This window comes from Canis aureus, chromosome 21 (assembly GCF_053574225.1).
Source record: "Canis aureus isolate CA01 chromosome 21, VMU_Caureus_v.1.0, whole genome shotgun sequence".
Taxonomy (NCBI): Eukaryota; Metazoa; Chordata; class Mammalia; order Carnivora; family Canidae; genus Canis; species Canis aureus.
In genome coordinates, this window is record NC_135631.1 from 39,188,743 (window position 1) to 39,213,596 (window position 24,854).

Genomic DNA, 24,854 nt, shown 5'->3' on the forward strand with positions numbered 1-24,854 from the left:
CGGCGGGATCCGCTGCTCCCCGCCTCGCGCGCCAGGCCCAGCGCAGCGCCCCGGCCCCAGGGCAGCATGGGCGGCGCCCGGGACGTGGGCTGGGTGGCGGCGGGCCTGGTCCTCGGGGCCGGTGCCTGCTACTACATTTACAAGCTGGCGCGGGGCCGGCGGCGAGGCGCCCGCGGGCTTCGGCTGCGCCCCTCGCGCTCTGCAGGTGAGGCCACGGGGTGCCCGGCAGGTGGCCGGGGCGGGGGGCGGGGGCGGGGGCACGGACGACGGCCCCCTCGCTGGGGCTCTGAGCTGCCGCCTGCGTCCACCTCGTCCAAAATCCCGGGGTAAAAACGCCCGGATTTTCCTGGCTGAGGGCGGCGTCCCCGCGGAGGATTGGGTGGTTTCTCAGAAGCGCGTGGGTTGCCCCTCAGGGTCAGGACCCGCCGCGGAAGGTGCGGTGGTGCCTGCGGCCGCCCCGGAGGAAGGAGGGCGGGGGCCCCGCCGCGGCGCGGAGTTCCGGGGACTCCCTGCGGTTCGGTTACGAGGTTGTGGAGGTCCCGGGGCCGCGGATGGAAGCAGCTGCCCGCGCGGGGAGCTGGGGGCGCCCCCTCCGCGACCCCCCGCGACCCAGCGCCGGGGTGGTTGCTGCCCCAAAGCCGGTGGTGCATCGGGATTCCGAGGATTTGCTGGGTGTTCTAGGATAGTGCGGGTCACGGATGCCAACCAAGAAACTCCTCCCTACAAATGGAGGAAAGAACTAAAGCTTTATTGTTGAATAAGCGCGACTCCAGATTGCCGTGCCCATCACAGGCGATCAGCTGATGGGATTGAGAAGACACACGTGTCTTCACTTCGTGTATCTGGCGGATAAAGTCTGTTTCGTGTCATCTCTGCATGTTCTGAAGATAAACAGGAACTTGTCCTCAAGAGGGCTTGACAGCACCATTCACACAGAGTCCATCCTAAATTCGCTGGTAATCGGGGTGGCTATCGCTGTTAGCTAATCGCCTTGATCCAGAGGAAAATAAGACTTCTCGGGATCTTTATGATGAGCAGGTGGTTACCACGTGGAGCCAGGCGCCAAGGCTAAACTTAGGGGTCTGCGCTCCATCTTTTGATGTTTACATTTCACATAGATGACCCCAAAAGCCCCTAAGAATGACTTTCTTACATGTAAACTGGCAAGACGGTTACTTAGCTTTTTAAAAGTCATTTGGGGCACCTGAGTGTCTCGGTGGTGGAGCGCCTGCCTTCAGCTCAGGTCATGACCCCGGGGTCCTGTGATCAAGTCCCCCATGGGGCTCCCTGCATGGAGCCTGCTTCTCCCTCTGCGTGTTCCTCTGCCTCTCTCTCTGTGTTTCTCGTGAATAAATAAAATATTTTTTTAAATGCCATTTATATCAAAGAGAGGATTTACAGTTCTGGCTGACGTTTGAACAACAGGGGTTTAAACTGTGCAGGTTTACTTACACGAGATTTTTTTTTTCAATAAATATATGCACAGTTCTGTAAGTGTATTTTCCTTATGTTTTTCTTAGCATTGCCTTTTCTCTAGTTTATTTTATTGTAAGAATACCGTATATAAGACATATACCAAATATGTTAATTGTTTTCAGTAAGGCTTCCAGTTAATGGCAGGCTCTTACTCAAGTTTGGGGGGAGTCGCAGGTTACACATGGATTTTTCAGCTGCTCAGAGGTTGGCACCCCTAACCCCTTGTTGTTCGAGGGTCGACTGTGTAAGTTTACTCAAGGAAATACTCTAAGAAAACAGAGTGAGGAAAAAGTCTGTTTTCCCTTTTGTCACAAAAAGCAATTTTCAAAACAAGATTTTTATTTACCTTTACTTACAAAGCCTAATTTGTTGTCTTTGTGTGAGAGATTTCTGGGTTCGGGTACCTTCTTGCTTATACTGACTCAACCTTGTGAACACTGACAGAGTCTTATTCTTAAGCTTAATTTTACCAGTTTAAGTTACGTTAGGTCAGGCATCCTACAAAGAGGCTGCTCCTGGTCCCCTCTTCCTGAAGCTGCACACCTTTATCTTGGAAGACTTAACAAGTACCCTTTTTTGCAGCAGCATCCGTAGATTTCAGAAGATGATCTTTTTTGTTTTAATTGAGATATACTTGGCATATAACATTGTATTAGTGACATACAACATAATGATTTGATATATGTTTATGTGTTTATTTGATATCAGTATATATAAGGTAAATATATTTGGTTGGATTCGATCCAAGTATTTGTACATATTGCAGAATGATCACCACGGTAAGTTCAGGTGACATGCCTCACCTCACATAGTTCCAGGTTTTTTGTTGCTGGTGATGAAAACTTTTAAGCTTTACTCTCTCAGCAACTTTAAGGTATACAAGACAGTGTTACTTGCTGATTGTCACCAAGCTGTGCATTACATCCCTAAGACTTATTTATCTTAAGCTAAGTCCATACTTCTCACCACCTTCAACCATTTTACACTCCCTCTTCACTTGCCTCCCGGCAACCCCAGTCAGTCTGTTATCTGTATTTGAGTTCGGTTTTTTTTCATTTTCTTTCTTTTTTTTTTAGATTTTACAGGTAAGTGAAATTATGTAGTGTTTATTTTTCTTTCCTGTCTGACTTGTTTCGCTTAGAATAATGCCCTCAGAGTCCACCCCCCATGTTGTTGCAAATGGTAGGATATCCTTCTTTTTGGGGGCTATATATATACACACATAGACACACACAACACACACACACACACACACTACATTTTCTTCATCTATCAGTGAGGTTGTTTCTGTGTCTTAGCTATTATAAATACTGCTGCAATGAGCATGGGGATGCCTATGTCTTTTCAATTTTTCTTCAAATAAATACCCAGAAGCAGAATTGCTAGATCGTGTGGTAGATCTATTTTTTGAGAAACCTCCATACTGTCCAGTGGCTGCACCAATTTACATTCCCACCAGCAGTGCAGCAGGGTTCCCTTTTCTCCACGTCCTCACCAATGCTTGTTATCTCTTATCTTTTTGATACTAGCCATTCTGACAGATGTGAGGTGATAACCTCATTGTGATTTCGATATGCATTTTATACATGATTACCGATGTTAAGCACTATTTCATGTATCTGTTGGCCATTTATATGTCTTTGGAAAAAATAGCTATTCAGATTCTCTGCTTATTAATGATTATTTGGGTGGGTTTTTTTCTGTTGAGTTGCATGAGTTCTTTATATATTTTGGATATTAACTGCCTATCAGATATATGGGAAAAATTTCTCCCATAGGTAGCCTTTTCATTTTATTGATGATTTCCTTTGCTGTGCAGAGGTTTTAAATTTGATATAGTCCACTTGTTTATTTTTGTTGCTTTTGGTTTTGGTGTCAAATCTAAAAAATCCCGCAAAGACCTTTGTCAAGGAGTTTGATGGTTTGAAATCGTATGTTCAAGGCTTTGGTATGAGTTGGTTTTTGTATATGATCTAAGATGGTGATCCAGTTTTTTTGTTTTTTGTTTTGTTTTTTTTTTACATGTGGCTCTCCAGTTTTCCCAGCACCATTTACTGAAGAAACTGTCTTTTCCCCATTGTATTTCTTCAGCTTTGCCATAAATTAATTGATAATACTTGTATAGGTTTATTTCTGTGCTATCCCTTCCATTGATCTGTGTGTCTGTTTTTATGCCAATACCCTACAGTTTTAATTACTGTAGCTTTGTCATGTATTTTGAAATCAGGGAGCATAATGCCTCCGGCTTTGTTCTCAAGATTGCTTCGGCCATTTGGGGTCTTTTGTCGTTCCATACAAATTTTAGGATGGTTTGATCTATTTCTGTGAAAATGCCATTGGGATTTTGATAGGGATTGCATTGGATCTCTAAGTTGCTTTGGGTAATATGGACATTTTAATAATATTCTTCCAATCCACGAGTATGAATAACTTACCATTTATTTGTGTCTTCAATTTCTTTCATCAGTGTCACAGTTTTCATTGTACAGGTCTGTACACCACCTTGGTTAAATTAATTCCTAGGTATTTTGTTCTCTTTGATGTAATTGTAAATGGAATTGTGGGGCAGCCTGGGTGGCTCAGTGGTTTGGCACTGCCTTCAGCTCAGGACGTGATCCTGGAGGCCCGGGATCGAGTCCCACCTTGGGCTCCCTGCATGGAGCCTGCTTCTTCCTCTGCCTGTGTCTCTGCCTCTCTTTCTCTGTGTCTCTCATGAATGGATTAATGGAATCTTTAAATAAATAAATGGAATTGTTTTTCTTAATTTCTCCTTCTGATGGTATGTCATTAGTGTATAGAAATGCAACTCACTTTCTTATATTGAGTTTGTATTCTGCAGCTTTGCTGAACCTGTTTATTCTCAGCTTTTTCATGGAGTTTTGAGGGCTTTCACTACCTAATATAATGTCATTTGCAGAGAATTTTACTTTTTCCTTTTTGATGTGGATGTTTGTTATCTCTCTCTTGCCTAAATGCTCTAGCCAAGACTTCCAGTACTATGTTGACTAGAAGTGATGAGAGAGGACATCCTTGTCCTGTTCTTGATTTTAGAGGAAAATCTTTCCAGTTTTTCACCATTGAGTATGATGTTAGCTGTGGGTTTGTCCTTTATGGCCTTTAGTATATTGAGGGACATTCCCTCTGCATCCTCTTAGTTGAGAGTTTTTACCATGAATGGATGTTGGATATTGTCAAATGCTTTTTCTACATCTGTTGAGAATATTACCTGATGTTTATCCTTCATCTCCTTACTGTGGTATATTCTGCTGATTGACTTGCAGCTGTTGAGCCATCTTTGCATCCGAAGGGTACATTCCATTCAATCATGGTGTATGAGGTTTTTAATGTATTGTTGGCTAGCATTTTGAGGCTTTTTACATAGGTATTCATCATGGATATTGGCCTGTATATTTCTCTCTTATGGTGTCTTTGATTTCGGTATCAGGGTAATACTGGCTTTGTAAAATGAGTTTAGAAGTGTTCCCTTCTCTTCTGTTTTTTTGGAAGAGTTTGAGGATTGGTATCCTTCTTTGTAGAATTTGGTAGAATTTATTAGTGAGGCTCTGGGGTCTTGGACTTTTGTTTGTTAGGAGATTTTTGATTACTGATTAGATCTCCTTACTAGTAATTGGTCTGATCAGGTTGTTTTTTTTTTTTTTTCAATCAGATTTTTCATTTCTTCAAGTCAGTCTTTGTAGGTTGTATATTTCTAGGAATTTTTCCATATCTTCTAGATTGTCCAATTTGTGGCATATAGTTGTTCCCGATACTCTCTTAAGATCCTTTGTATTTTTGTGTTATCAATTGTAATGTCTCCTTTTTCACCTCTCATTTCATTGAGTCCTCTCTTTTTTTTCTTGGTAAGTGCAGTTAATAGTTTGCCTATTTTGTTCATCTTTTCAGTAAACCAATTCTTAGCTTCATTGATCTTTCTATTTTCTTTCTATTCTATATTTCATTTATTTCTGCTCTGATCTTTGTTCTTTCGTTCCTTCTGACTTTGGGCTTTGTTCTTTTTATGGGTCCTTGAGGTGTAGAGTTAGGTTGTTTATTTGAAATCTTTCTTGTTTCTTTTTTTTTTTTTTTTTAAAGATTTTATTTATTTATTCATGAAAGACACAGAGAGAGAGGCAGAGACACAAGCAGAGAGAGAAGCAGGCTCCATGCAGAGAGCCTGATGTGGGATTCGATCCCAGGACCACAGGATCACGCCCTGGGCCAAAGGCAGGCACTTAACCACTGAGCCACCCAGGCATCCCTCTTGCTTGTTTCTTAATGTAAGCATTTATCACTGTGTACTTCCATCTTAGAACTGTCTTTGCTTCACTCCATAAGTTTTGGTATGTTGCATTTCTATTTTCATTTGTCTCGATATTTTTTTATTTCTCCTTTGATTTCTTCTGTGACTCACTGATTGTTCAGTAGCATGTTTAATCTCCATATATTTGTGAATTTTCCATTTTTCTTCTTGTCGTTTATTTCTAGTTCACTACCTTATAGTTGAAAAAGATGGATGATATTATTTCAGTTTTCTTAAGCTTATTAAGACTTATTTTGTGACCTACTGTATGATTTGTCATGGAGAATGTCCCATGTGTGCTTAAGAAGAACATCTTATTTTGCTTTTAATAGAATGTTCTGTAAATGCCTGTATCAAGTTCATTTGGTCTAACATATCCAATGTTTCCTTACTGATTTTCTGTCTGGGTGACCTATCCATTGATGAAAGTGAAGTATTGAAGTTTCCTACCATTGTCTTGTAGTCTACTTCTCCTTTTATGTCTGATTATATTTGCTTTATATATTTAGATGCTCCCGTGTTGGGTGCATACATATTTACAAATGTTATATGCTCTTATTGGATTGATCCTTTTATCATTATATAATTATCTTCTTTGTCTCTTATTAGAATCTTTGTTTTAAAATCTATTTTGTCTTGGGGTGCCTGGGCAGCCCAGTTGGTTAGGCGTCTGTCTTCAGCTCAGGTCGTGATTTCAGGGTGCTAGAATCAAGTCCCACATAAGGCTCCCTGCTCAGCGGGTTTCTGCTTCTCCCTCTCTCTCTCTCTATCCCTCCCCCTGCCCATGCTCGTGCTTGCTCCCCGTTCTCTCTCTTAAATAAATAAAATCTTAAAAAATTAAAATAAAATCTATTTTGTCTGATATAAGTATAGCTACCCCAGTTTTTTTATAGTTTGCATTTGCATGGAATATCTTTTTCTCTCCTTTCACTGCACTTTCAGTATGTGTATCCATAAAACTGGAGTGAGTCTCTTGACAGCAGGTAGTTAGTGTTACATTGTGATTTTGAATCAGAATAATTCTTCATCCTCATTTCTGGCACAAAGCTCCTAAAACCTTCAGAATTTTCTAAGTGCTGTGAACAATAAAGGTATCTTTTGTTATGTTAATGGTAACTATTGGAAAGTCCGTTGGGATGGGGTCTTGTAGCCAGGGAGTCAAGCATGTGATTAGAGGGTAATAAACTGTGCTCAGTTTGCAGCGCGTATACTAAAATTAGAGGACAATAAACCTAGTAAGTAAAATTTTCTGAGTTGTGCGAGCTGCTCTAGCAAATTAATTGCAACCACGGTGGAGGCTGGTGAAATCTCTGATCTATACCTAGTTAATCAGAAGCACTGGGGACAACTTGGCCTTGCCCCCTGGCATGCAAAGTGAGGGGAGGGGGGGGCAGCCTTTGAGGGGCTGAAGCTGGAATCTGTGGGATCTGATGCAGGTGGATCATGTCAAAATTGAGTTGAATTGTAGAACCAGTTGGTGTCCAAGAATTGCTTGGTGCTCTGGAAACACTCACCATATGTTATAATGGGTGACCAGAATCAGAATGTGAATTGGGTCTTGTTTTTTGTTTTTTTGTTGTTGTTGTTGTTGTGTTTTAGTTTTATCCCTTCAGCCACTCTGGACTTTTTGCCTGGAGGATTTACTCCATTTACATTTAAAATAATTTTCAGTAGGCATGAACTAATTGCCACTTTGTTAATTGTTTTGTGGCTATTTTGTAATTCCTTTATTCCTTTCTTCTCTTGCTCTCTTTGGGATTTGATGATAGTGGTAGGTTTAGGTTCCTTTCTCTTTAATGTTTGTTTATCCACCATAGGTTTTTGCTCTGTGGTTACCATGAGGCTTACGTAAAACCTCTCATAACAGTCTGTTTTACATTGATAATAACTAGAGTTTGAGTGCATTCTAAAACTCTACATTTTACTCCCCCCACATACACGTATTTTATATTTCTGATATCACAATTTATAATTCTTTTTGTCTTCTGTATCCCTTAACAGATTATTGTACTGATAGCTATTTTTTACAATGACTTTTAGCGTTCATACTAGATTTATAAGAAAAGTGATTTACCCACCATCATTATACTATTGTGAACTTAACTATGAATTTATCTTTACCAGCAAGATTTACACTTGATTGTGTTTTCCTACTACTAATTAGAACCCTCTTGTTTCAGCCTCAGGAAATTCCTTTAACATTTCTTAAAAGGCCAGACTAGTGGTGCTGAACTCTTTCAGCTCTTGCTTATCTAGAAAATACTTTCTCTCCTTTATTTATGAAAGACAGTTTTGCCAGTTAGAGTATTCTTGTTTGGCAGGGTTTTTTTCTTCCAGCACTTTGAATATACCATGACACTACCCTCTGGCCTGCAGTTTTGGCTAAAAAATTCTGCTCATTCTTATCGTGTAATTTGTTTTTCTCTTGTTGCTTTTTAAGATTTTCTCCTTGTCTTTAACTTTTGACTTTTTAAAAAGATTTGATTTGTTTATTTGAGAGAGAGAGCATGAGTGGAGGAGGGGCAGAGACAGAGGGAGAAGCAGACTCTGCTGTGCGTGGAGCCAGGCATGGGGCTCGATTCTAGGACCCCAAGTTCATGACCTGAACTGAAATCAGGTGCTTAACTGACTGAGCCACCCAGGCTCCCCAACTTTTGACATTTTTATTATAATGTGTCTTGCTTTGGGCCTCTCTGGGTTCCTCTTACTTGAAACTCTCTTTGGTTCCTGGATCTGGATGTCAGTTTCCTTCCCCAGGTTAGAGAAGTTATTTCTTCAAATAAATTTTCTGCCCCTTTCTATTTTCTCCTTCCAGGACCCCTATAATGCGAATGTTGGTTAACTTGATGTTGTTATCCCATAGGTCCGATAAGCTATCTTCACTTTTTTTTTTTTTTTAACCTGCTCTAATTGGATGAGTTCTCCTGCCCTATCTTGGAGTTCACTGATCCATTCTTTTGCTTCATCTAGTGTGTTTTTGAATCCCTCTAATAGATTGTTTTTGTTGTTGTTTTCAGCTCAGTTATGATATTTTTCAGCTCTGTGACTTCTCCTTGGTACTTTCTTACATTTTTCTGTCCAGTGCCATGTAGGAAATGAACCTTACTATTCACCTGTTCCCAGCTCTTGATCATCTCTCCAAACTCTGTGATTGTCCAGGCAGTCTGTTTTTAATAGTTGAGGGTGTGCCAAGACCCATCAGTGTCCCAAAGGGGAGGATCTCCTTCAGTGCTTAGACAGAGGCTGATTAGAAGCCAGACCTTCAGGTAGCAGCTTTTAAAGTGTGGAAGTATACCTGTCAGTGAAGACAGAGAGGGGTGTTTGTCTGAACCTTCCGAACTGAGCCCTGGAGTGATGGCTGATTGTGAACTATTTCTTTGCTACCATCCCACTGAACCTGTGAACACAAGCCCTGCTGGCTGCCAGAACCAGGTGGTCAAGGGCATGTCTTGGATAGCATCCACAAAAACAAGGGCTGCTTTCTGGGAGATAATAGCAACCTGGCATGAGGCACAGGGAGAGTGCAAAGGTGGTGCCCATCCAGTTTCCCCATCTTTGGAGAGTATTGCTGTCCATCCCTTGATGTTTGTTAAAATAGAAGCCTGCCCTTCACGCTGCCTCGCAGTTATGAAGATAAGCAAAGAGGCCTCAGTCTATGCCTCTGCTGGCCCCAGGGGGTTAGCTGTGCTTCACATGTGCAAGCCCTTTAAAAACTGTCTCTCAGTTTGTTGTAGCCTGGGGGGGTCTAGTGGATGCAAGACTTGTTGGCTTTCAAAGCTAGATGTTGGAAGTCCATATCTCAGGTAGAAGTCTTAAAAGCTGGAACACGGGATGTGGGGTCCAAAGCCCTTTCTCCTCAGGGAGAAGCTGGAGCTGTGAGTTTCCTCCTGCTGGTGTGTTGCTGCAGTGAGGCTGGTGTTTATGGCAAGATTGTGTTTCATCTTCTTCTACCAGTTTTAGTGTGGGTTTTTTTTTTTTTTCCTCATTTCTAGATTTCTTTCAGAGGAAATTACTCTCTATGTAGCTATAGATTCAGTGTGTCTGGGTGAGGAGGTCAGTTCAGGATTTTCTTGTGTCACCATCTCAAACCAGAGCCAAGTGATTTTTTTTTTTTTTTTTTTTTTTTTGGTCTTCAACTTAAATTGTAATTCCTTACTGCTAAGACTGTTTGAGAGCACTGAAAAAGATGGAAATAGTCGCAAACTCATTTATTTAACAACCTGATACCAAAACCTGATAAGGAGAACATGAAAAAACTATAAATCTGTCTCAATTATGAATAAGATATAATGATTTCAGTAAAATATTAGCAAATCAAATCCATCAGGGCATTAAAGTAGTGATGCACGAGGCCAAGTGGATGCATAAGGAAGATTCATATTGGGAAATATAATAATGTAATTTATAGCATTAATAGATTAAAAGTAAAAACACATGACCTCATAATAAAAGGACATTTGAATATTATTCTTTCTGATAAACTTTTTTGTTATTTTTATACATTACAAAGTGATCCCCATGATAACTCTAGTTACTGTCTGTCATAAAAAATTATTACAATACTATTGATGACTTTCCCTGTGCTTCCTATACATTCCCATGATCTATTTATTTTATAACTGGATGTTTGTACCTCTTAATCTCCTGCACCCAAATCCCTCCCACTTCTGGTAACCAACAGTTTGTTTCTTGTATCTATGAGTCTGTTTCTGGTTTTTGTTTTGTTTGTTCCACCTATAAGTGAAGTCGTGTGGTATTTGTTTTCCTCTAACTCATTTCACTTAGCATAAGACCCTCGAGGTCCATCCATGTTGTTGCAAATGGCAAAATTTCACTTATTTTTATGGCTGAATGATATTCCATTGTGTATATATACTACTACTTTTTAAAATATTTTATTTATTTTATTTATTCATGAGAGACAGAGAGAGAGAGAGGCAGAGACACAGGCAGAGGGAGAAGCAGGCTCCGTGCAGGGAGCCCGACGTGGGACTTGATCCCAGGTCTCCAGGATCATGCCCTGGGCTGAAGGTAGTGCTAAACTGCTGAGCTACCCGGGCTGCCCCATACTACTACTTCTTTACCTATTCATTTATCAGTGGACACTTAGATTGCTTCCACACCTTGGCTATTATAAAAAATGCTGCAAGAAAGGAGTACGTGTATTTCTTTTTTTTTTTTTTTTAATTTTTATTTATGATAGTCCCAGAGAGAGAAATAGAGGCAGAGACATAGGCAGAGGGAGAAGCAGGCTCCATGCACAGGGAGCCCGATGTGGGATTCGATCCCGGGTCTCCAGGATCGTGCCCTGGGCCAAAGGCAGGCGCCAAACTGCTGCGCCACCCAGGGATCCCGAAGTACGTGTATTTCTATTCAAATTAATGTTTCCATTTTCTCCAGATAAATAACCCAGAAGTGGAATTGCTGGATCCTATGGTAATTGTATTTTTAGATTTTTGAGGACTCTCCAGACTGTTGTGTATAGCGGCTGCACCAGTTTACATTCCCACCAGCAATGCATGAGGGTCCCCTTATCACTACATCCTCACCAACCTTGTTATTATTTGTGGTTTTGGTAATGGCCAGTCTGGCAGGTGTGAGGTGATAGCTCACTGTGGTTTTGATTTGCATTTCCCTGATGATTAGTGATTTTGAGCAGCTCTTCATGGACCTGCTGGCCATCTGTATGTCTGCTTTGAAAAAATGCCTATTCAAGTAGTCTGCCCACTTTTTAATCCAGTTTTTTGTTTTCTGCCACATATATGTGTACCAAATTACACTTGAAAGATGCATAGGCACCTTTGGAACCAGTTACAAGTCTTAGATCGACTCCTTTCCTTTTTTTTTTTTTTTAATAGCTGAGAAAGCTGAGACCCCTAAGAGATTGAGTGACTTGCCTGCACTTTGTATTTTCCTTTCTCTGGTTTTTGCTACTAACTACATGTGTGGCTTCAGGCAAATCCTTAAACAATCCTGCCTTCAGTTCCCTGGTGTGTAAAAAGAGAAATTTGGATGAACCCCCCCCCCCATATTCTTTCCATTCTAAAAATCTGTTTTTGTCATTGTTTCACTTTTCAAATCTCTTGGGAGTGAAATATTGCTTTATAAAGTGCAAATGAGGCAGGTAATGGATTCAGGAGTAAAAGCATAGTCCAGAGGCCCTAAGTATAAAACTTAGGAGTGAGAAAAAGCTGGTTTTTCGGCTTTTAAATTTCCTGAACAGGTTTCTTATTTGGCTTTCTCAGGAGGACATAGCACTTACTGTTTCCCACAATCTGAATACTTGTCCCTTTCCGTCATATTTGTCGGTGATTCATCTTTAAGCAGTATACTTAATTATCTTCATTACGGGAGTAATATGTAATTATTGTAAAAAAATAAAGTGCTCATAAGCACAGGGTAGAAAATAAGTCATTCATAATCCAATGCCCAAAGATAACCACCTTTAATAATTCAGTATTTGAAAAAAAGAAGCATGGCTCAGGTCATGATCTCTGGGTCCTGAGATCTCTGGCTCTCCCTCATCCCGCCATGGGCTCTCTCACTCAGATACGTAATCTGATTAGATAGATAGATAGATAGATAGATAGATAGATAGATAGGAAAGAAAGAGAGAGAGAGAAAGAAAGAAAGAAAAAAGAAAAGACTAAGAAAAGGCGCAGCTGTGACATATAGCACCCACTGTTGTAAGCCGCCCTCCCCAGGCAGTGTTCTGTGGACGGTGCATTGTCTAACATGTAATCCTAGTTTCATTTCTCAGGAATCCTGTTCTATGTTTATAACACAATGATGGGGTTATAAAATTGTTTCTGTTTTTCCTGTGGTAATTTCTGTAAATAGGTTTTTTTCCCTCAAAAGTAAAGCTATAAATTCTAAGTAGTGACTTAGAATTGACCAGTGACCAGAAGTGATCAGATCCAGCATTTGACTGCTCTAGCATTTACTCAAAATGAAAGCGTTGCTTTTCTCTCTGCCCCCAACAGGACTGTTATTCTAAAAAAAAAAAAAAAAAAAGACTGTTATTGTCATCACACCATGTTCACGTCAACCAAACAAAAACGCCACCCTACCAACATGACTACTCTCATGGAGTTCTCTCCAGCCTGAACACTGTGATCAGAAAAAGTCCATTTAATGCAAATCCATTTCCTTAATGAAAAACTGTGCCTCCAGGCAAGTGTTCCCTTGGATGCAAGTACCTGGTCTTTATTTTTATTTTTTTTTTTTAATTTTTATTTATTTATGATAGTCACACAGAGAGAGCGAGAGAGGCAGAGACACAGGCAGAGGGAGAAACAGGCTCCATGCACCGGGAGCCCGATGTGGGATTCGATCCCGGGTCTCCAGGATCGCGCCCTGGGCCAAAGGCAGGCGCTAAACCGCTGCGCCACCCAGGGATCCCAGTACCTGGTCTTTAAAAGAGACAGAAAATGCTCAAGCATTGCAGTGCCTTACTGAGAGAGAAGTACCAAGTGACCATTGGCTCATTACTTTCTTTTTTTTTTTTTTTTTTTTTTTTAAATAGGCTCCATGCTGAGCATGAAGCCCAATGTGGGGCTTGAACTCACAACCCTGAGTCAAATGCTTAATCAACTGAGCCACCCAGGTGCCCCCGCTGGCTGATTTCTTAATGTCCATAAGCCTTGGACATAATAATAATAAGTCCATAAATTGTAAATTGAGAATTATAAAAAATATCTTCCTCCAGAGGTTACTTGAAGATCAAACAAGATAAAACATATGAAGTGCTTAAAACTGTGCCTGGCATCAGAGTGCATTCGATACTGTTTAAAAAAAAAATTTTTTTTTTAGGGACACCTGGGTGGCTCAGCAGCTGAGCACCTCCCTTAGGCCCAGGGTGTGGTCCTGGAGTTCAGGATCGAGTCCCATATCGGGGTCCCTGCATGGAGCCTGCTTCTCCCTCTGCCTGTGTCTCTGCCTCTGTGTGTCTCTCATGAATAAATAAATAAAAATTTTAGGGGCACCTGGGTGGCTCAGTTGGTGAAGTGTCTGACTTTAGCTCAGGTCATGATCTCAGGGTCCTGGGGTCAAGTCTCTATATGAGGCTCAGCAGGGAGTCTGCTTCTCCCTCTGCCCGTCCTCACCCTGCTCATGCTCTCTCTCTCTTTCTCTCTCTCAAATGAAGTCTTTAAAGAAAAAAAAAAACATTTAGGGGGACCTGGGTGGCTCAGTCAGTTAAGTGTCAGACTGGATTTCAGCTCAGGTCCAGATCTCGGGGTCATGAGATCAAGCCTCATGTCAGGCTCTTCCTCCCTCTTCACCCTAACCCCCGCTCATACACTTATGCACTCTCTTAAAAAAAAATTTTTTTTTTAATTTTTTAATCTCATATTGATTTTAAATAACTTTGTTCTTTTGCAGAAGACTTAACCAATGGTTCATACGATGATGTCCTAAATGTTGACCAGCTCCAGAAACTCCTCTACCTGCTTGAGTCAACTGATGATCCTGTAATTATTGAAAGAGCTTTGGTCACTCTGGGTAACAATGCAGCCTTTTCAGCTAACCAAGTAAGTACCTAGTTTCAGAATGGGCGCCTCCTGTGTAACTCCTTACATAGTAGCAGTTAATTGTGACCCTGGTGAGGTACTTAATCCCAGAGCCTCGCTCTCATCATCTATATGGTTTGGGGATGTGTAGCTACAGCATAATGTCTGTTTACTTCTGAAAAGCACAGCCAAATAGGGACATGAGTGTTACTGGGATTCTAGATCCTTATGAGGTTGGTCACAGGCATCACATGTGTGGTAAGTGTTATCTGCTCCCCACTTAGCATTGCATGGCCTTTTTAATTCTTGAAAATTCAGCAAGCATTACTGACAGCATTGCTAACATCAAGTACATACTTTTCGTGGTATGTAGGTCTTGGGGGCGTGGTTCTGATGCTGGGCCCTGGGCCCTGGGCCACTGACAACCACTAAGCATGTAGACAGCTTCTACCAGTAGAGTCTTAACGCCAAGTCTATGCTTCCTTTTCCCCATTATACCCATGGAGAAAAAGTCAGAAAAAAATGTGTAATGATTTTTAGTTAATGCCTTTCGCTGACTTTGTCATGGAAACAAAATGAGGTTGAATTTATACTCTGTTTCAAATACTTTCCAGTGTGGCAAGGCTTACAGTATAAGCTCTTGAGGTTTATAGGGGAATTTAAAGAATATCTGTTGATTACTCATATTCTTTCAGTTGCAAGTGACAGAACCCTTCTTAAATTATTTTAAACCCAAAAGGGAAAATACTGAGCTCAGTTAACTTGTACATCCAAGCATAGCACTGGCTTTGGGCACAAGTGAAGACAGTTTAAGGTCGCTGAGAGCATTACCAGGGCTCGCTCTCCCGCCATCTCTTGGCTCTTGCTTATCCCTGTGTCTTTTTTTTTTTAAGATTTTATTTATTATTCACAAGGATAGAAGCATAGACACAGGCAGAGGGAGAAGCAGGCTCCACACAGGGAGCCCAATGTGGGACTTGATCCTGGATCTCCAGGATCATGCCCTGGGCCGAAGGCAGGCGCTAAACCACTGAGCCACCCAGGGATCCCTATCCCTGTGTCTTTTGATGTCCTGGTTTTTTGTCTCTCTGGCCACAGAGAAGTTTTCATTACAGGGATAGAAAGAAAGCCGCTGGCCTCCAGAGCTATTTCTGATGCCATAGTTTTAATATCCCTCTGAAACAAACTGTAGTGGGAGTGGATCCACACAGCCACTGTTCCAACGAGTGCTTTCTTGGGTGATGGGGGTCAGTACTCCTTGTCAGAAATCATAGTACCTTGATCTGCTTTAATAGGATAGTCAAAAAACGGTTAGATTTCTAGTGATCACAGGGATGCCCAGGTGGCTCAGTGGTTGAGTGGCTACCTTTAGCCCAGGGTGAGATCCTGGAGTCCCGGGATCCAGCCCCACATTGGGCTCCCTGCAGGGAGCCCTGCTTCTCCTCCCTCTGCCTGTGTCTCTGCCTCTTTCTGTGTCTCTTGTGAATAAATAAATAAAATCTTAAAAAAAGGGGATCCCTGGGTGGCGCAGCGGTTTGGCGCCTGCCTTTGGCCCAGGGCGCAATCCTGGAGACCCGGGATCGAATCCCATGTCCGGCTCCTGGTGCATGGAGCCTGCTTCTCCCTCTGCCTATGTCTCTGCCTCTCTCTCTCTCTGTGTGACTATCATAAATAAATAAAAAAATTTAAAAAAATAAATAAATAAATAAAATCTTAAAAAAAAAAATTTCTAGTGATCACAAATTCTCAGGAAGAGCCCAACTTGCACAGCAGAGGTGTTTTTTGTTTTTTCGTCCTAATGCTGAGCCCACTCTTGATGGTAGAGTTTGGGGCTGTTGGTAAAGAGCAGATGACACCATGATACTCTTTCATTCTTTTTCTCATAGAAGGGCATGTTTTGTTTTGACAGAAGTAATTTTCAGCTTATTTTTCTTGTAAGAATTAAAATATCATCCACTGTTGGGGCCAAAGGCACAGAGTAGCATAGTCTTGCAACCAATTGTGAGAAATCCCCAGATTATTTTTTCTTGGAAAATTTGGGCATCATTTCCCAGATTGTGTAGAACTCTAATTCTTCAAGATGTTAATAGGGGTTTCCTCTCCCCTACACACACACACAGACACACACACACACACACACTGAAAAATGACCCTTTCTTTTGTGTATACTTCATGGAAAAGCTCTTGGAGATCCCCAGTGCATAATGGATGCTTCACTATATTAAGTGTCTACACTTACTTTGCCCAGAGTTTCTCTAACTTACTTAACTGTGGAATCTCCTTTTTTTTTTTTAATGGAACGACTATTACTCTTGAAGGATTTGTATTCCAAAAAATACATTTTAGCAAAACATTATTTTAGTATCCTAATTTTCCAAATGTGCCTATAATAGAAAAGTCATATCTTATTTCAAAGTAAAATCATGTGTTTGCAAATTGCTTTGAGTTCATTTCAGTAGCTGTACAAATCTTCATTGTAGATCTTCAAGTTACAGTTTTTAAATAATTATATATCTTAATTTATTTTCAATCTATTTTCTTTACCTTTAAAATATGGAAAGTAATTTAAAAAAAATAAGAATTACAGATTGTGCATAGGAAAGGTGTTTGCAAAGAGTCATTAATTTGTATCAGTATTTGTGGATGCAAAAAATTTGATGAAGGGGGTGCATATTGAAGTGATGGTCCTGTGTTTTCCCCTCTTAGGTCATTATACGTGAATTGGGTGGTATTCCAATCATTGGAAGCAAAATCAACAATCCCAACCACAGCATTAAAGAGAAAGCTTTAAATGCGTTGAATAACCTGAGCGTGAATGTTGAAAATCAAGTCAAGATAAAGGTAAGTTACCTGAAATCATAAATGGGTAGGTTTACTATAAATGAAAGGGAAAACCATAGTGTTAGCTAAGACCTCCATCACGTCACATAGTTACCTTTTTGTCAACCTAGTGAGAATATTTAAGATCTATTCTTTTAGCACCTTTCAAGTATATAATACAGTCCCCCTGCTATACATTAGATCCCAGAACTTATTCACCTTAAAGCTAGAAGTTTCTACCTTTTGACCAAAATCTCACTATTTCCTTTATTCCTCAGCCCCTGGCAACCACCATGCCACTCTTGTTTCTGTGAGTTGACCTTTTTTAGATTCCACATATAGGTGCCATCTTCAGTATTGTCTTCCTGTCTTATTTCACTTAGCCGAATACCCTCATGGTCCATCCATTTGTTGCTAATGACAAAATGTCCTTCCTTTTCATTCCCGAATGATTTTCTGTTGTATATACAGACCACATTCGCTTTATTTATTCATCTGTCAACACAAGTTGTTTAATCCCTTTTGCTTTTCTGCCATTACTCTGGTTTCTATGGTAACGTGGAATCTTTGGGGTTTTTTTTTTTAACCTAATACTGGCTTATGGGACAATTGGTCATTAGCATTTTATATTAGGAAACTTTTCTTATCGCTTAGAATTTCTGGTGGAGTTTTCAGTTAGGTGAATAGTGATTATCTGAGACATAATTTACCAAGCTGGAAAGATCCTGGCCAGAAATAGAAAGCAGTTTCAGAAACTTTTCCATCACGGTGCATTTAGTTCTAGCGTGTCTGAAATAGGAGTGGTACCGGCATTGCATTACGTTTTGCCAGTGGCAGTTACAACATCAGGAAGGAGCACTTCATTCAGATGTACCCAGGTAAATAAGAAAATTGGGCCAAAGACAATTTTGCCTCTGCTTACTTTTGATAGAACTAACCCTAGAAAAAAATTGTTTCACTTTGATCACCCTATTCTTTACTTCTAACATGATGCAGCCCCTAGACCGTGTTGTGAATGTGTTTACCGTGATGCAAGATGGCCAGACAGGTCTCCCTGGCATCCTCGTGTGTCCACACCAGCTGACACAGAAAGGAAGCCTGAGATGGGAGACCCCCCACAATTGAGAGACCACTGGTGTTGGGAGCATGGTCTCTGGAATTGGACATCACTTCCCTACTCGCTGGCTTGATTATTGATCTAAGTTCTTTGAGGACTTGTCTTTGTCTGTCAAATGGCCATTAACAACACCTACCTCACTAGAGCTATGTTACGGAGTAGGTGAGGCGTATTTGTAAAATGCTCGCACATTGCCTGGTATTAACAAAGGTAGCTCAAAAAAAAAATTTTTACCAAAGTTGGAGGGCTGGAAAGCCATCTTTTCTGAGGACCCAGCCTCCCCCTGAACAACAGCCCTTCTCTGCCGTGCAGAAAAGTTACTGCTTCAAAGATGAATTTTTAGAGATTCTAAGATGCTCACTCCCTCCCCCCTCCCAGGTATACGTCAATCAAGTCTGTAAGGATGTCCTCTCTGGTCCCCTGGACTCTGCCGTGCAGCTGGCTGGGCTGAGACTATTAACAAACATGACCGTGACCAACGACCACCAGCACATGCTTACTGATTACGTCACAGACCTGTTCCACGTGTTGCTTACGGGGGATGGAAGCACCAAGGTACGAATGAAGCAGTTATGACTTGAAAGAGAGCTTATTAAGAGCTTATTGCATCAAGCTTATTAAGAGAGGATTAAATTTCTGAGTCCCCTGTCTTAAGTTAGTATCCCTTAAAAAAAAAGAGTAAGTTCAGTTAACATTTATTAAAAGCCTTTTCATGAGCTTAAGAAAGTAGATTATTTTTATTCCCAAGTATGCGTTTCAAAATTCGTTTGTGAAAACGTGCTGTTTCATTTATCAGTAGATTGTCATTTGTTTGCTTTTCTGAAAATCAGTTTACCTTTTACTGATATGATGTAGTAGGCTTCCCCCACCATCACCAGGTTGAATTATACATGATTGATTAAAAGGAATCTTTGAGAGATAATGCTGGTTAATTGAATTTTTTGCTCACCTTGCAGTTAGAAACATTTTTTTGATTTAGCCATTATTTGCTGAAAAATCTTTTGAAAACCACTTTTAAGTTAATAATGGATGTCTGGGTGGTTGATTTTGATCAGTTATACAGAGGTAGAAGGCAACAGAGATTGACCTATTTAAATAGGATCTCAGGAGACATCCCGTGAAAGTAAACCTCTCATATTTGTGGGCATTTTTCTCAAATGCCATTTTTTAAGAAATAGCATAAAAACATAGCATAAATAGCATAAAGGTAGGGCAGCCCAGGTGGCTCAGTAGTTTAACACCACCTTCAGCCCAGGGTGATCCTGGAGACCGGGGATCAAGTCCCACATCGGGCTCCCTGCATGGAGCCTGCTTCTGCCTCTGCCTGTGTCTCTGCCTCTGTGTGTGTGTGTCTCTCTCATGAATTAAAAAAAATTAAAAAAAAAAAAAAAAAAAAAAACGAAGGTAGAGTAATCAAAGGCTCTGATTAGTTGGGTTGATCATCAGTGTTTTATTATATTGGTCGCTGTTCTCTGGCACAATTGAGAGAAAAATGCACAAGCATTTTCAAAGGACCAAATGTAAAGCCCTACTCCAAATATTCAACATCACTGAAGTTATTTCTATAGATATCAAATGGGATTCCAAGACAGCCTCACTGTAGCCCTATTAAAATTTGTTCTGGCCTTTCCTCATTTCCAGTAACCAGAGTTCCTTAGATCTGGTCTAAAGCATACCCAAAGGCATTCAGAATTAAATGTAATAATATTCTTAGCAATATTTTCGAAATATGCTCCATCCATAGGCAATTTCTAAAATGCACACACCCATCAACATCTCTTTTTCCAGTAGAACAAAGTAACTTCCAGCCTTTGAGGCCTCAAGGAACCCCTTCCCTCTACCTTAGAGTGTTGCAAATACAGGACAGATCTCTCCTCTGCCTATGTCTGCAGCAGCTCTACCCAAAACTTCAGGAAGAACAAGGAGTTCCAAGCCAGGCGAGTCTGGCCTTGGAGCTGTATAGATCTGTCTCAGACATGGTCTGTGTTTTAATATATTTTATGTCTTTTTAGAAGATGACTCTCACCACAATAGTATGTTCTATTTTTGGTTTGTTTTTCCATTCCACTGCCTAGTACAGCATTTCTGGGATAGAAACGTTGCTTTTTTGGTCTGTCTGGGAACCTGACCACCAATTATAACATTGTCCACAAAAAATAAGTGTAAATTTCCAACCTGCAAAGGAACTTTTGGATAGTAATCCATTTGTGAGAAAATGTACCCATTTTAGATATTTTCTCAGTAAATTACCACCAAAATTGATTTTTTAGAAATCTTATTTTTATTAAGAGAGCTCACCTTACCATAACCATCCTTTGGGTACAACACTGATTCCTAACCAAATACAAATAATGGAAGATTAACGCAGATAATTCTTGTTAAATCTGCACTGAGAGCAAAGAAAACCAGTGGCTTAAAAGAAATGTCGTGGAGTCACCACAAGATGGCACATGTGATAAGAGAAAAAGAGAGGACTTAACATGGTTCAAACCAGAATACCGACAGGTATCCCCCCACCCCCATCTGAAAGTAGGGCATTCCTAGGAAACATTTCCTGAGCCAAAATGGTGTGAAGTGGAGCAGTGCTTACCGGTAGTTTATATGGAAAATTTTTTGAGCATTCAACACACACCTCCCCGCCCCCCAACCTCTCTCAGACTTTTCTGATAGCTTGGAACCTATCTTGCTAACAGATGCACAAATTAAATCAAGATAGCACAGATGTTCACAGACACAGTTCAAAGCTCTGGCTGCCCAATGCTGAGTGTAGTTTCTGGACTGCGCATTGCCCCTGTTAACGCTTGCTGCAAAACAAACACCCAGCGCTGTGGTTTTTTCTTTTCTTTTTCTTTTTTTTTTTTTTTTTTTTTTTTTTTTTGTAAAAACGAAAATCCTCTTTGGATTTCTTTCGGGTAGTGGAAACAGGTACCAATAATGTAGGTCTTCTATAAAAAGCGAAGTGATGTAATGCAAACATTTGAAAAGCAAGGGACACCTGCAGCTATTTAATCTGTAATTGTGCTCTGTAAATTATTTTCTCATGGTTCACTCCCTTCCAGAGCCTAGCAACGTGGAATTTTAATTCAGGCTGCTAACTAGCTGTTACTATTCCCTGGTTATAAACTTGCCCTCGTTGGCCACTCAGGCCTTATGGATTCTGACCTCAGACTTATTTCCTAGGTTTGGGACCTTCCTGTTTCAGAACTCCTGTTTTCTTAATAAAACATCACTGACAGTGGGGACAAGTGTTTATTCCTAAAACTTATGCTTATTGTTGCTGGTGGCCAGTCAGGCCAGACCTGATCTGCGTAACGGTCAAAAGTTCTTTCCTCTGTTACCTTAAGAGGCTAGAATTTATAAAGGATGTCTATTTGAAAAACATAAACACGGTCCCTACCTACACAAGAAACTGTTACCAGTAGTTTCTGCTGAGGGGGCGGGACAGGCAGACAGGATGGTGGCTTTTATTTTGATCCTTGTTTCCCTCTGCAGTTTGAAATTTATCATGGCCATGTATTTATTAAAAAAAAAAAAAAAAAAAAAGTTTAAATGGCTGATAAAAAAAATTTAAGCAAAGCCTTTTATCCTCCTTAACAAATTAGTATATACGGGATCCCTGGGTGGCACAGCGGTTTGGCCCCTGCCTTTGGCCCAGGGCGCGATCCTGGAGAGCCGGGATCGAATCCCACATTGGGCTCCCGGTGCATGGAGCCTGCTTCTCCCTCTGCCTGTGTCTCTGCCTCTCTCTCTCTGTAGGACTATAATTAATTAATAAATAAATATAAATAAACTCATAAATAAATAAACTATCATAAATAAATAAATAAATACAAACAAACAAACATGACCCAAGGAATATGTGAGATACAGTATAGGTGTATAAAAAGACCATAAAGAAAAATAACAAAACTTAAGTGGTCGTTTTGGTCATGGAAATAGGGGGGCAATTTCCTTTTCCTTTGTGCTTTTCTATCACTTTTGAAAAATGTTCTGTAGGAGGGCCGCCTGGGTGGTTCTGTTGATTAAGCATCCAACTCTTGATCTCAGGGTCATGAGTTCAAGCCCCACACTGGGGCTACTTAAAAATAAATTTAAAAATAATGGGACGCCTGGGTGGCTCAGTGGTTGAGCATCTGCCTTTGGCAGGGTGTATCCTGGGATTGAGTCCCACATCAGGCTCCCTGCATGGAACCTGCTTCCCCCTCTGCCTGTGTCTCTGTTTCTCTGCCTCTCTCTGTCTCTCATGAGTAAATAAAATCTTTTATTAAAAAATTTTTATTTTTTAAAGATAAAAAAATATCTTTTTATTTAAAAATAAAATCTTTTTAAAACATCTTTTTAAAATGAATAAATAAAATCTTTTTAAAAATAAAATCTTTTTAAAAATGTTCTATCGGAAATACACAAGACCTTTGTATTAAAAAGTTTTCTGAGGGATCCCTGGGTGGCGCAGCGGTTTGGCGCCTGCCTTTGGCCCAGGGCGCGATCCTGGAGACCCGGGATCGAATCCCACATTGGGCTCCCGGTGCATGGAGCCTGCTTCTCCCTCTGCCTGTGTCTCTGTGCCTCTCTCTCTCTCTGTGACTATCATAAATAAATAAAAATTAAAAAAAATATTTAAAAAAAAAAAAAATAAAAAAAAAAATAAAAAGTTTTCTGAAATAAAGGTCTGGGTTCCTTTCCAGGTCTAGTAGAAAGCACATCTGTCCCTCCTCGCTTCTCAGTTTGCGTAATTTCAGGTATCTTGTATAAAGTACAGCTTTATATGACCTTCGTCTCTAAACAGGAATTCAGTTTAAATGTTATGACAGCAGTCTCCCCAACCCCTTATCCATGGTTTCACTTTCCGTGGTTTGTTACCTGCTGTCAGCCGCAGCTGGGATGCAGTGATCCTTCTGGCTTACTGTCAGAGGGTCAGAAGTGCCTAGTGCCATGTTACAACATGTGTCATTCACCTCCCTTCATTTCGTCACGTAGGCATTTTGTCATCTCGTAAGAAAGGTGAGTATAGAAAAATAAGATGTTTTCAGAGAGTGCTCCCTTCAGCAGCACGTATACTAAATAGTATTGGATATTTCAAGACTGTATTTATTTATATAACTTTTTTTATTAATCTCATACTGTGCCTCATGTATAAATTAAACTTTATCATAGGTATGTATGTATAGGAAAAGACATAGTGTATGTGGGGCTGGATATTATCCACGGTTTTAGGCATGTTCTGGGGGTCTTGGGATGTATCCCCTGCAGATGAGGGGGGCTACTGCACTGACTGATTATAAGTGAAAGGAATGCAGATATTTTAGCTAGTCAGCTCTAAGTTAACATTTGTTGCCAATTATTTATGTCACTGCCTAAAGGATTTTAAAACATTTTTCACATTAAAAAAAGATAAGCTCAAAGGTTCATAGTAACCTACTAAAAAGTAAAGAGCCATATTTTTATCTAGTCTTGGTAACCAGGCTGTTCCAAAATTTCCATACTTTAAATAGAAATAAACTGAGCTTTGAGAGATTCCTTTTTTTGTTCCAAAGATCATATTTCACTTACCAGTAATTGTAATAAAGATCATTTATGTAACCTACATTAAGATTATTACCACGGGTTAGGGGTGAGGCAGGTGGACATTGAGATACTCACCATTTTCTCCTTTAATAATGTAGCTGGAAATTTAGTTTCAATAACCCTGCTGTGTGCCAGGTGTTGTAGAGGAGAGGGCTCCATGGGGTAGAGAATTTGAGCCAGACCGTGAAGCCCAGGCAGGACTTTGAAGCGTGGACACGCTAAGAGGACAGGGTGCCGGGGAGAGCAAATCCATGCTCGCTGGTCTGAAATAAACCCGTATGATTCTTATTTCAGGTTCAAGTTTTGAAACTGCTTGTGAATTTGTCTGAAAATCCAGCCATGACAGAGGTACTACTTGGTGCCCAAGTAAGTAGCTCACATACTTGTTTTATAAGTATACAAAAATAAATGGATTTGGACAGACAGATATAGAAAGATTTATCCCAAAATGTTAACAGACTATCAGTGAGGAGCACAGGGGGGTTTGTTGTTGTAGTTTTGGTTCTTTTTGTCTACACAAATTTCCTAAATTGTCTGTAACGAACATATTTTAAAGAATCATTTTGGGAAAGTCTTCCCTAGCAACAATAAATTATAATTGTTCTGTTGATCCATTTTGGGCCACACGTATGTGACCACACCTTTTCCCTTTGACGTGTTCGCATGTGTCTTCCACGTCTGCTCAGACACTAGTCTACTGATGGATGTGCCACACGCTGAGCCGAATGCCAGGACACACCAGTGAGCACACATGACACAGTGCTGGGCCTCACAGAACTTATGAAAAGAGACAAAAAAAATATGTAACAAACGAACACAATAATTAAAAGCTGTGATAAGTGTTTTTGAAGAAAGCGAAGGTGGTACTGACACAGAACAGGCCTCTACTCCTGTGAAGGTGGGACCTGCTGGATTGAGCTGCTCGTCCTGGCGCCCCAGCCCTGCGCCCACACAGGACAGCTCTGGGGGATCCATGATCCCCAGGGAGACTAGGAGGGCCTTAAAAAGGATGTGGGTATTTTTCCAAATGACTGCCTTCTAGCACTCCCAAGAGAATCCTATTTTT

At 40.6% G+C, this 24,854-nt stretch overlaps 1 protein-coding gene across 1 annotated transcript in view; it reads left to right on the top strand.

Moving 5' to 3' along the window:
- The window catches only part of ARMC10 (armadillo repeat containing 10), a 26,058-nt gene continuing 1,204 nt past the window's right edge, over positions 1–24,854 (top strand). Inside the window, exons 1-5 of the mRNA XM_077863945.1 lie at positions 1–205; positions 14,159–14,307; positions 16,993–17,127; positions 18,602–18,778; positions 24,083–24,154. Coding sequence (XP_077720071.1) covers positions 67–205; positions 14,159–14,307; positions 16,993–17,127; positions 18,602–18,778; positions 24,083–24,154 — 672 coding nt within the window. The 5' untranslated portion in view covers positions 1–66. The remainder of the gene's footprint in view (positions 206–14,158; positions 14,308–16,992; positions 17,128–18,601; positions 18,779–24,082; positions 24,155–24,854) is intronic.